At 40.6% G+C, this 12514-nt stretch overlaps 1 protein-coding gene across 5 annotated transcripts in view; it reads left to right on the top strand.

Moving 5' to 3' along the window:
- LOC140395188 (zinc finger RNA-binding protein-like) overlaps positions 1-12514 on the top strand; it is a 75817-nt gene that overhangs the window by 50794 nt on the left and 12509 nt on the right. For all 5 annotated transcript variants that reach the window (XM_072482709.1, XM_072482708.1, XM_072482706.1 and 2 more), the window contains 5 exons: positions 1185-1366; positions 3737-3856; positions 6647-6792; positions 7804-7945; positions 9093-9283. In XM_072482709.1, coding sequence (XP_072338810.1) covers positions 1185-1366; positions 3737-3856; positions 6647-6792; positions 7804-7945; positions 9093-9283 — 781 coding nt within the window. The remainder of the gene's footprint in view (positions 1-1184; positions 1367-3736; positions 3857-6646; positions 6793-7803; positions 7946-9092; positions 9284-12514) is intronic.

The following is a 12514-nucleotide window of genomic DNA, read 5'->3' as shown; positions in this document are numbered from 1 at the left end:
GCTGTGCAACCAGGAAATTCTCTGGTTCAATCTCCAGTTGTCGAGCTGATCTTCAAGGTAGTTAAGACCGTGGAAGCTGAAGCAATCATCCTAATTGCTGGTCCTTATCATCTTCAGTGGATCGCTGTTCGAAACTCCCATTTATATGGGCGTCAGATGATGCTCTGCTGATGGTGCCTTTCTATCAACTCACTGTTTTGACTACCTTGTGCAGTTTATTAGAAGCAGCACTTTTGCTCGAATGAGTGACCACATGAGGGAGGGAGAGGGATGCTACCCAGAAGCAGCCCATATTCTCGAATGAGTAACCAAATGAGGGAGGGAGAGGGATGCTATCCATCTAACATATTTTTGTAATTATTTTTCATGCTTAATTCTGTATGTAAGTACACAGTTATGTTTTGTGGATAAGAGTCTGTGATAAAATATTAATGTTTTGCATCCGATTCAAACTTTATTCCTAGGTGCAGTGCTCACCTGAGAAAAAGAATGCAGTCTTGAGTTATTGTCATTTAATAAGTGGCTGTATCAACTAGAAAGTTGAAAATGTTACTGCTGCACATGGTTTGTGTGAGAAAGTGGAAGTTGAAGCACTGTGTGTGTCTTGCTGCAGGTCAATCCAGATTGAATCTGACATTTATTTGCTCTTTGTTAGGTGAGAAGTTTTTAGCCCTACCTGTTTGATTGGCCTTTGTGGAAAGAGGCTACTGATTTGGACTTGATGTTGAGTTCCATGGTCATAACAGAATACTGTTAAATCAGCTGACCTTCTCCAACATGAACTGCAACATTTAAGCAAATTGTTTGTAATGTGCATCGTGTGGCAAGGGAACAAAGGAGACTCCTGGAATACAGTCATATCGGTCCAAACAGGTTTTGCACTGGAGTCTCAGTCCAACTTGGTGTCTGGAGTGCAGGTGTTTTCACTCCACTCTGGAACCAGGTTGGGCCATGGCTCTGGATTTGATTTGTTTGTACCAATACTGCATTTGTAGTTCAAATACATCCTTGTGGAAGGCTTTGCACCGATTGCAAAGTTCTAGGCTTCAGTGTGTGATTCATCTGTAATTGCCAAACGAGGTGTACTGGTCCGGTAATTGCATGTAGTTTGCCTCCTCGCAAATACGCACTGCAACCTAGCTACTGTTTGAAGAAATTCAAAAACTTCTCTTCTGCATTCAAAGGAGGAAACAAATTACAGACGATGGGAAACAAAATGGAAGAAGTTAAAGCCCCAAATGCTAAGCCAGAGCCCCAGATGCAGGAATTCAAGCCTGAGCAGATCGCAGCACCAGTGCCAGCTTCCACTATCCCAGCGCAGCTTCAAAACGATGTCCAGCCTGTAGGCCACGATTATGTAGAAGAGGTAGCTATGTCAAAATGTGTGTAAAAATAATTTATTGATTCCACTCCAGGGGAGGGAAGAATGGCGTTCCTAAAGAGAACTTTTAAGAACTGAAAGCTTTTACCGACTGTTAGAATAATTTTGTGAAGGGAAGGAGAATCTGGGGAGAATTTTTACATAAATAACCTTTCCCTTCTTCCTACTCTCTTGCCGACCCAAAATTTAAATTCTTTTAACCAGCATTTTCTGAAACATGCTCCTCGTTACTACTGCAAGTTTTATTCATGTTCTGCTAAGTTGATAATTATTCCCAGGGAAATTAGGAGAATCTTGGGCAGCTTATCCTCATTATCAACAGCAGCTCCTGCAGTGCATAACAGAAGAAATTGGAATCAGTGTGATCATGGCTGATCATCTGCCTCAACTCCTTTCTCACCACTCCCCAAACTCCTTGATTCCCTGATAGACCAAAAGTTTGTATCTCTCAGCCTTAAACATACTCAATGATGGAGCACTCGCAACCCTTTTGAGATGGATGATTCCAAAGAATCACTACCCATTGAATGAGGAAAAGTCTCTTTGTTGCAATCCTAAGTGATTTTATGCCTTTATGCCATCACCGATTCGGAGTAAAGAATCAATTGGTTCAGGGGAGCGGGAGGAGGTTTTCCCACCCAAATTGAATATTGCTCGTAGTCAATACCTGCAATTGAAGAGTCGTCTGGTTAGAAACATTTCTCACTTAGAGCTGGTACCTTCATAGGAGGGGGCTCAGAAGACTCCTTTGTATCGTAAACCTTGTAGAAGGGAAAATTAAGATCGCTTTCGGGTAGAGTGGGTTTGGAAGCTGGAGAATATTTTATCCACGATGAGCAGATGCAGTTCAGTCGTCATTTTAATAGCATGCCTTCTGTCCTTTTTTCATTTTCATTATAAATGCTTGTGACCACAATGCTAATGGAAATTAGTTATGTATGTAAACTTGCACTGAAAGTAACCCTTCCAACATTAGTAGCACAGTAGTGATTGCATGACAAGTGTGCATAATCAGTTATAAATATGGGCATGCAAATTTATTGATGCATTTCACAGTGCATGCACGTGTTAGCATTATTACTAGCTGATCTGGTATCATACCAAATAAGTTCAGTAGTATAATTTCGCTGTTGCCTATCACTTTGTGTTGCCGTTATTTATCGTGTTTTCTGCCTTCCATTTCATTGTTTTCTGCCTTCCCTTTCATGTGGAAGACGGTGTGGCTCGGCAGAGAACTGCCAGCACCTCGAGCCTTCATTAGATGATGGGGAGTTGCAGGGAAAATGTGGCCCTTTCTGTTTCCTTTCTGTTTCACTCTCTCCATTACTCGTGCTTTCCTTTGTGCAATTATGTTACACTCATCCTTTACCTTCTAGATGCTGCTGTTCTTCCTACCCCCTCAATACCCCCCCCCCCCCTCTCCACCACCACCACCATTTCAACTAAAAAAAAAATCTAATTAAATTGTCACAGAATCCCTCTTCCTTACAGGTGTAATAGGTATGGCTATTAGAACTCAAAAATATAAGCTATTATAATTAATGCTTTCTACCTGTCATAATGCAGATGGGGTACTAGTTGGCTTAAATCGAAAAATTTTGAAAAGAAAATTTACTGATAAATTTCTAAAACACAGGCATGTAATCAAAATATTTTTTTAAAATAAGATGCAATGAATTTTACTCAACGCTTTGAAACTTGACCGCTCACCTCTAATATTATTCAAAATATTTTGAGCAGACTTCTGGAAGCTGAAGGAAAAAAACATTCCTTATACAGCTGCTTGAACAGTAATCATGCCTCAAATTTTGCCGACTGCACAATCCAAATTCAATTTACAGTATTATCGGTCTGAACAAAACTGTCAGCATCAAGTCCAGGCTTTTGGCAGAGGCTGGCCTTCAAATGAAAACTTCAGTGATGGCATAAAAAGACAATTCAATAATTACATTTGCTAGGAAATAACTAATTTTTTGATACTTTACAAAATATTTTGATTAAATTTGGATATTAGAAATTACAGTTTGAAGGGGAAAAGGCAAATTTAAGATATTAAGAAACCATATTGAGAATTTTGAGATCCCAGATGTCTGATGCACAGCTAGTATTGGGTTTGTATGGGTTTTTCCACACCACAGCTGTGAATATGGGAATTTATAATGGTTAGAAATTTGATAGTAGTGGGTAAAATGTGGCAACCAATACTGTAGGGAGTTCTGAAACTATTTTGGCTTGGTTACTTTGCTGTTGCATTTTGGTGACATGGAACGTTGTCTGTTTTTTTTGTTTTGCCTCTCCATCCTAAGCTAATCTGCCCGCTTGCTCATGCAGTTTCTATTGTTGTACTTCATTTAGGTCCGGAATGATGAAGGAAAAGTGATCAGATTTCACTGTAAACTTTGTGAATGTAGCTTTAATGATCCTAATGCAAAGGACATGCATTTAAAAGGTCGTAGGCATAGGCTACAGTACAAGGTAAGGACTTGGGTGTTTTATATTTAACTGCAGTGCACTGTGGTTTCTTCTTGTGCTGGGATCATCCTGTGTAGGGCATTGGTAAATATTGTGTATAGGTCATTAGTGATTGCTCCACTGTTCCATATAAGGCGCAATTGGGTGTAATTTAATTTGTGCACCACTTCTCAATGATGTTTGTTGGTTTGCAGATAACTCTCTTGTATTTTCATTGAAAAATAGGTAGGTTGAGGAATATGCTGGTTCTACTGGTTTGTTTGAAGTGGCTGGTTAAGTAATGTCCTGTTTTATGGAGAGGAGTGTTAGTAGTGGGTGGTGTTTCAGGTCTGAGTTGATGGATATCTAATAGATCAGAGAAACTTATCTTGGTATGGATAAAGCCTCTGATTTGCTTCCCATTTAGGGTACAGTGGGGATACTGCTCTTTGAGTGCAAAGACCATGATGGTGCGTTCTCTGACTGACTGACATTCTTTGATTTGTTGCCATAGCTGCTGAGTATCCCCCAATCACCCATACTGCAGACTTTTTATCTTGTGTGACTTACATTTCCATTTTCTTGAGTTGATGGATCTGTATTATTAGTCTGCAAATTAGTCTGTATTATTAGTCTGTATTACAACAAAGTGGATCAAGTGTAAAAACATTTCCACGTAATTAGGGGCCTGTAATGTTTTATTTCACTGAGCAAAATCTGGACTAATGATCACTTGTTTAAATTGGTAATTTTTCTTCTGTTAGGTATGGAAGTGGCTCACAATTTTGTTTCTGACATGTTTCAGGCAGTTACTTTGTGTATTCTGAAGTTGTTCAGATAGTCTTTCCTCAGTTCTCCCTCTGACTGGCACATATGTCCTGCAAACAGATAAGATGAGTAATTTGTTAATATGGGTCATCGCAATGTATATGTGCAAAGTGTCACATGGTTGTGAACAGGCATGATATGGTGCCAACGCAGGATGGATCTGGAAACATTGTCCACAGACATTTAATGGAGAGAATTGTGTCTGCATTCCTCCTCATCAAATTCCACAGATCCTTTGGATGCAGCTTGCTGAAGCTTTCAGTGCTGAGTCAGTGTTGTGCATCTGTGCATAAAGGCCGTGGTGTTATTTTGTGTTGAAACCCAAACGGACTACAAATCTGGCTCTGCAGGTTGAGTGAGTCAAAAGTAAAGGAACTGGATCTAACCACTGGTCCTAAATCTGTTTCGTCCACCACTTAATCATTTTTAATATCAGAAATGCCACATGGATTGAAAACAGCAAGTCTAGCACTGCTGGGATTGAAACATCTAATCTATTCAATAACACTCCTATAGCTGCAAGTTTAATGACTACTTAGTTGGCTGTATATAAAATAATTTTTGGGTGAATACTTAATGGTACTTGAGGATTAAGTACAAAGAGTTCTAATTAAGTGTCGGCAATTTTTCTCTCTCTCATCAGACTAATCCAAGCTATAAGGCCATGGAGCATGCTGGGAATCCCATATCTACTTCATCCATCGTTGCCTGAAGTCTATTTGTTCAGATTTTTAAGTCCTTTACTTCAATCTAAACATTTGCTAGGTTTTGGCAGACGATGACACGAGAACCGCTCTGACCTTCCTGATCGTTCAGTATCTTTCCAAATTCTCCCCAGCTGTAACAAACCACTCTTTTCCCCATAGGTTGTGAAAGTGCATAATTACCAAGTCCCAAACCCATGACCTCTGCCTCCTAGGAGGACAAGGGCAACCAGCAATTGTGAACACTACCATTCCCAAGTTACCCACGAGTCTCACACCATTCAGATTTTGAAGTATACCACGATTCTTGCATTGTCACTGGCACAAAGTCCCGGGCTCAATCTGTAACAGTGCTATGGGTGTGCCTTTACAACATAGGCTGCAGCAGCTAAAGAAAACAGCTTGCCACCATTTCCTTTGAAACAATTAGGCACCGTCGATAAATGCTGGCCTTGTGTGGATGAGTGAATAAATTAGTTGCATTCTGTCACATATTCATCTTGACTTTGTTCAATTATGTGTTTTACTTGGGTTCGCACAACATACAACTTTTGCATTTGTATTTTCAATCATAAGTCAAGTGCAAAAATAAATTGACCTGCTAGAAACACAAAGCAGGTCAAATCGCCATCTGAAAGAGAATTACAGGTTAATTGTTCAGCTGCACCTGAATCTTAACCTGGGTCTTCCCTTTTAGACACTGACCATTGGCATTTTGTGTTGGATTTGGGGGATTTTAAAGTTTTTCTCCGTTTCAAGCAAGGGGGAAAACTAGTTGGAATAAATACTGGCTCAGTCAGGAATTGGTTTTGATTAAGTTTGGTGAAGAGATCCTTAAAATCAGTGGACTTCTGAACTTTAAACTCTGTGTGCTTAATTTCTAATGTCTGAGCAATTTTTTTAAAAGTCCTCTTTTACTTGAATAATATTTGGCTGAGTCCAGCAAATGAAGTTGAACAAAATCATTTTTTATTATTAATAGTCACTTGGTAGTGCAGAACCTGACTATTGCAATGTTATTCCCTTGGTAGTGCAGAACCTGACTATTGCAATGTTATTCCCTTGGTAGTGCAGAACCTGACTATTGCAATGTTATTCCCTTGGTAGTGCAGAACCTGACTATTGCAATGTTATTCCCTTTGAGATTTGGTGTTCTTGTGATTCTGTCTGGTGAGTGCAAGATGAAAAGCTTCGACAGCATGTTTTTTTTTTTTTCTTTCAGCATTGCTCAAATTGTTTACATGTTGCAGTAATGCCTATGCCCTCTCTCTTTATTTAAAAGAAAAAAGTGAATCCAGATCTTCAGGTTGAAATAAAACCAAGTATCCGAGCCAGGAAAATCCATGAGGAGAAGATGAGAAAACAAATGCAGAAGGAGGAGTACTGGAGGAGGAGAGAAGAGGAGGAGCGCTGGCGAATGGAAATGAGGTTAACATAGAATTTTGGATGAAGACGTCCACAAATGACATTATTCCATGAGTTTCTGGAATCATCTTGTCAGTCATGTTTCTGCACGGCTGCTAGAATTTAATGAATCAAAAATCTAGTCATCTTTTTTCCGATAAATTTAGAGTTCCAATTAAGGGGCAATTTAGCGTGGCCAATCCACCTACCCTGCGCATCTTTGGGTTGTGAGGGCGAAACCCATGCAAACACTGGGAAAATGTGCAAACTCCACACCAACAGTGACCCAGGGCAATCCTGGGACCTTGGTGCCGTGAGGCCGCATTGCTAACCACTGCGCCACCGTGCTGCCCAAAAAATCTAATAATCCTTATTAAGGAATGTTTTCTCAAATTAAGCAAAAATATTAAAACTATTGTTACTGGTTAAGGTGGTCGGTGGAATTGCTAAAGCAGTGAAAGTCCTTAATCTTTGGTGACACTGGTCAGAACTGGGACTTTGTTATCTGCATGTTTCTCCACATGCTGAATATTGCGATCTTTTGAATCCAAAAATGGTTGCATTTTCCTTTTGTGCTTTGTGCAATTTAAAGTGCTCTCAGGCTAATGAAAGTCTACTTTCACATTCAAATCTACTGGCACTTGTATTGCAGGTATTGGTACAATCTGCACGTTTATGTAACCTTGTTTTCTAAATGATTTCAAGAACCTGCAGTGAAAGGTCGTTTAGGCTTGCACTGAGAAAAATAGGGCTTTGTGACCTCCCTCGGTCATGATTGGCAGAAAGAGCTAAATGCTCATTTTTTAAAAGAAAAGTGTACTCCCAGGTTCTTCAATCAGTAGCATAAAAATTAGATTAACTGATCACTCATCTCTCGGCTGTTTGTGAAAAATGGTGTGTAAAATGACTGGCACATTTACCTTCCTAAGTATCTGCACGTCAAAGTAGTTAATTGTACGTGAAATACTCTATTTTTGAGAGGTTCAATGAGAGGGTACATGAGTGTTTCTGAGGTCTTCTGTTCCACATTTGCAGGCGGTATGAAGAGGAGATGTATTGGAGGAGAGTAGAGGAAGAACATATTTATTGGGAAGAGCAGCGTCGCAGGTTAGCACCAGACTGGCACCCGCCACCGCTCATGGGAAGACTGGGCATGCCACAAGCACCTGCACCCATGGTATGTTTTGAACCCATGGCATTTCATACCCGTTCAAAAGGGAGCTCCTGAATGGGTCAAAATTGAGACTATATTGTGTCTTTGAATCGTCTTAATTGCAAATTGCCTTCTCTCACCAAAGCAGCACTGGAGATATAAGAAGTTACCTCTGTTGCTTTTGAACACTTAATTCAATAAATATTAAGTCATGTACCAGGTGAAAATTTAGATTTTCATCAGTGCTGGTTAAATATTGTTAAAACCACTGCTAGAATGTTGTCCTTTTTCTCATTTCATCATCCCCAATTTTTCACAGTGTAAACAGGAGCTCCAAAACCGGTGCTCATGATTATATTGGAAAACACCTTCTAAATCCGTAGTATTTGCAATGAATGAATTAATGCTTTAGTTGTGCTTAAACGGCAGAATCTTGACTGCTGCAATATCAGTAGTCATCTAAGCATACATTTGTTGTATTTTCTCCCTTCATGTTCTTAAGTGATTTGATTTTATGCTGAACATGAAGGACACAATTGGTCTGGGTTCCTGCTCCAGATCTCAATCCAGTGATGCCCACTGGAAAAGTGTTTGTGGCTGTTGGATGGGGAATAGTATCTATGTTACGCTCTGCAGGTGTGCAGCAGCCTGGATGGGGTAAGAAACCCACAGCTGTGGCCCAACTAGCAGGGCAGCAACATCTTGATTGTGAGGAAAATTGGATTTGTAGGTGTAATGAGGGAAAAATAATTCTTCAAGAGGGCGAAGAAGCAATTGGAATAAAGTCTTGGTTAATGTGCATAGATAATGGGGAAGATTATATGACACTAGCCAGCACCAGCTTCTGAAAGCTGCATATAACATTTTTCCCAAATGTAAAGAGAAAATGTATATTTGCTGCAGTGTAATATCTCCGGTGCTGAGAGAAATCCTCTTTTTTGGAGCAGAGACCTGAAGTTCCTGTTTATTTCCCAGGCTCATTGTCTCGCTGCTTCCAAAGTGGGTAAGGGGCTCAGCTTTCATATTTGATTAAGAAATGACAACAGAAGTTGCTACGGCCTGCTTTGCAGCAGTGTTTTAAATGTCAACACTGGTTCCTTTTCTTATTACAGGAGGTGCTGAGAGTGGCCTCTGGATAGCTGTACATTAACAATTGTATTAAATGTTTCAGCCTCCACGTCGCCCCGATTCCTCAGACGACCGCTACATCATGACAAAACATGCTAGCATTTATCCCACAGAAGAAGAATTACAGGCCGTGCAGAGGATTGTCTCTCAAACAGAGCGAGCTCTCAAACTGGTGTCAGATGTTATTTCTGACCAAGAAGGTCTTAAAAAAGATGGAGACAATATGGAGAAGGGGTAAGAAACCCACAGCTGTAGCCCAACTAGCAGGGCAGCGACATCCTGTGATATTGCCCGAATGACGGTTTTTACTTTCATAGAATTTTAACTTGCAGAAGGAACTTGCATTTATACAATGCCTAAATTGAGTTTTTCAGAACTGAATTGTAAAAATTAGTATGCAGCAAGTCTGATGTCCATTTTGCATATTGTAAAGAGAAATGTGATGTTCCACCAGCAATAATTAAATTAATAACCAGATAATCTATTTTTTTGTAAAGGACTTGCATTTATATAGCACCTTTCACAACCGTGGGTCGCTCTAAAATACTTTACAGCCAATGGAGGAAGTGAAACCACTGTTGAAATCATAGAATCCCTATGTGCAGACAGAGGCCATTCGGTCCGTCAAGTCTTCACCAATCCTCTGAAAGAGCACCTTTTCTAGGCCCCCGTCCCCACCCTATAATCCAGTAATCCCACCTAACCTTTTGGACACTGAAGAGGCAATTTAGCACGGCCAATCCACCCAACTGAACACCTTTTGGACTCGGAGAACAAACTGGAGCACCCGGAGGAAACCCACGCAGACATGGGGAGAATGTACAAATTGCACACAGTTTCCCAAGGTTGGAACTGAACCTGGTTCCCTGGCGCTGTGATGCAAAAGTGCGAACCACTGTCACCATGCCATGTAATGTTGAAGCAAGGCAGATGGTTTGGACATGCCATGCTTCCACAGAAAACAGCGTCCACAGAAAACCAATGTGATGTTGACCAACAAAATATTTTTGTGATGTTTTTTTATTATATAAATTTGAGTACCCAATTAATTTTTTCCAATTAAGGGGCAATTTAGCATGGCCAATCCACCTACCCTGCACATCTTTGGGTTGTGGGGGCGAAACCCAAGCAAACACGGGGAGTATGTGCAAACTCCACTTAGACAGTGACCCAGAGCCGGGATCGAACCTGGGACCTCGGCGCCATGAGGCAGCAGGGCTAACCCACCTGTGCCACCGTGCTGCCCTTATTTTTGTGATGTTTATGATAGCTACCAATTGGCCAGGGCTCTGGGACGCACTTCTCTGCTCTTATTCAATATAGTGCCACAGGATAATTTATGTCCCACCTGAGTGAACCGATAGTATCTAGGTTTAACATCTCACCTGAAAGACAACACCTCTGACAATGGAGCATTCTGTTTGTTCTGCACTGAAGCATCAGCTTGTACTCGAATCTCTGGAGTGTGATTTGAGCCCACAAGCTTCTGGTTGAGGCAAAATTGCTACCGACTGATGTTGGCTGAGGGTAGAATTTTGCAAGGAGAGGCAAGATTGCTACCGACTGATGTTGGCTGAGGGTAGAATTTTGCAAGGAGAGGCAAGATTGCTACCGACTGATGTTGGCTGAGGGTAGAATTTTGCAAGGAGAGGCAAGATTGCTACCGACTGATGTTGGCTGAGGGTAGAATTTTGCAAGGAGAGGCAAGATTGCTACCGACTGATGTTGGCTGAGGGTAGAGCTTTGCAAGGAGAGCTTTTCTGTCCCTTTTCTCACTGCCATGAAGTCTTTTTCCACCTGAATGAGCGTTTGGACTCTCCACATAATATCTTATTGATAATGCAGCACTTTCTCTGTAATGCACCAGATTATGGGTTTTTTAAATCCACAACTTCCTGACTCAAGCAGCATATTACCTTTGAGTCAAGCTATCAATTGAAACAGCATAATTCGCCATGGTACAATTTGCTGTTAAGGATTGAAATGCAACAGCACAGAACAATTTTCCTGCCTCATCTGCTAAAATATGTTATCCTGATGGGATATTTGTTCATTAGGCATTGCGTGCCCTCCAGCACCACATCCAAGTGGTATTTCTTCACACTTGGAACCTGGACCTTCAATGTTGCACAATTGTACAGTACAGCAGGAGGCCATTTAGCTCCATTTCTGTGCTGTTTCTTTAGTGAGCTGGCCAATTGAATCCCACACTAGCCTCATTCCAGTAAACCTGCAAATTGGTCCTCTTCAAGTACTTGCCAAATTCCCGTTTAAAAATTCCTGATTCCGCCATCCTTTCAGATAGTGTAGCATCGTCACCATCTGGAAAACCGTCCACCATTTCTTCTTTTGACAATAAAATTTAATCTAGTCACCTCTGGTTACTAATCCCCACTTGTTTTAGGAAGTAGTTTCTCCATACTTTACCACAACACGATACAGTATATGCTTCATTCGGTCACCACTTAACCTTCTCTGCTCTTGAGTAGGACAATTTCAGTTTCTCTATTCTATCTGTGTCCCACCCTGGCAATGTGAGTATACGGTCAAGACAGAGACACTGTTCTACTTGCTATGTTTCTTGGGAATTCACTGGGTCTTTATCTTCTCCTCTACACTCCCCTGGCAAACTGATGGTGCTGAGGCTAAACATCTAGCACACACTCCTGTTGGATTAGCAAACTGCATGCACACCGGCATTTAAATCCGAGACTTCACTAGTACCACCACACAAAAGCATAACCCTCCAGTACCTAATTCAAGTGATCATTAAAGTTCTGTGGACCAATTTGATTTGACATACTTGTATGTAAAGTTCAGCTGGACTATTAGATTAATATCGAACAGCCTCTTCAATTGTATTCTAATTCAGACTTTTCATTTTGTTGTACACCAGTCGATTTGCAGTAAATTAGCATAAACGAAACAGGTTTGACCAACTGTGGCCTGAGTGTAATGCCTCTGGTGTAGTAGTACTTGACTATTATAATCTGCAGTTTATCAATGCAAACTATAAATGCTGACTTATTTTCTGAGGACTAACTGTTCTTTCACTATGATCTTAGTTCACAATGAGTAGCTTACTGCAGCTAAGCACAGAGAAAGGTTACATCACAGATGCTACTTGTCCTCTCATTTACCAGATATACTTCCTACAAAATTTGTCATGTGTCTGATAATTTGTTGTGTGTAGTTGAGGCTGGCTTTGCTTTGGTGTATACAAAGCTATGCTTAGCGCTCATTGGGGGAAAACATCTGAAGCTGGTCATTGACATCAAGTTCATGTTCTACTTGTAGTTCAAGAGTATTAATACCCTTAGGGAATATTGCATATGATTATCATTGATGTTTCGTGAACTCTTAATACTTGTAGTTTTATTTTTGTTGCGAGCCATAATGACTGGCTTCAAGGTTGTTGTCACAGGCCTGCCATCAGTGTCCACATTAGTTGAGCTTTTGAAACAA

This window comes from Scyliorhinus torazame, chromosome 18 (genome assembly GCF_047496885.1).
Source record: "Scyliorhinus torazame isolate Kashiwa2021f chromosome 18, sScyTor2.1, whole genome shotgun sequence".
NCBI lineage: Eukaryota > Metazoa > Chordata > Chondrichthyes > Carcharhiniformes > Scyliorhinidae > Scyliorhinus > Scyliorhinus torazame.
This window is presented reverse-complemented; position numbering and strand designations above follow the sequence as displayed.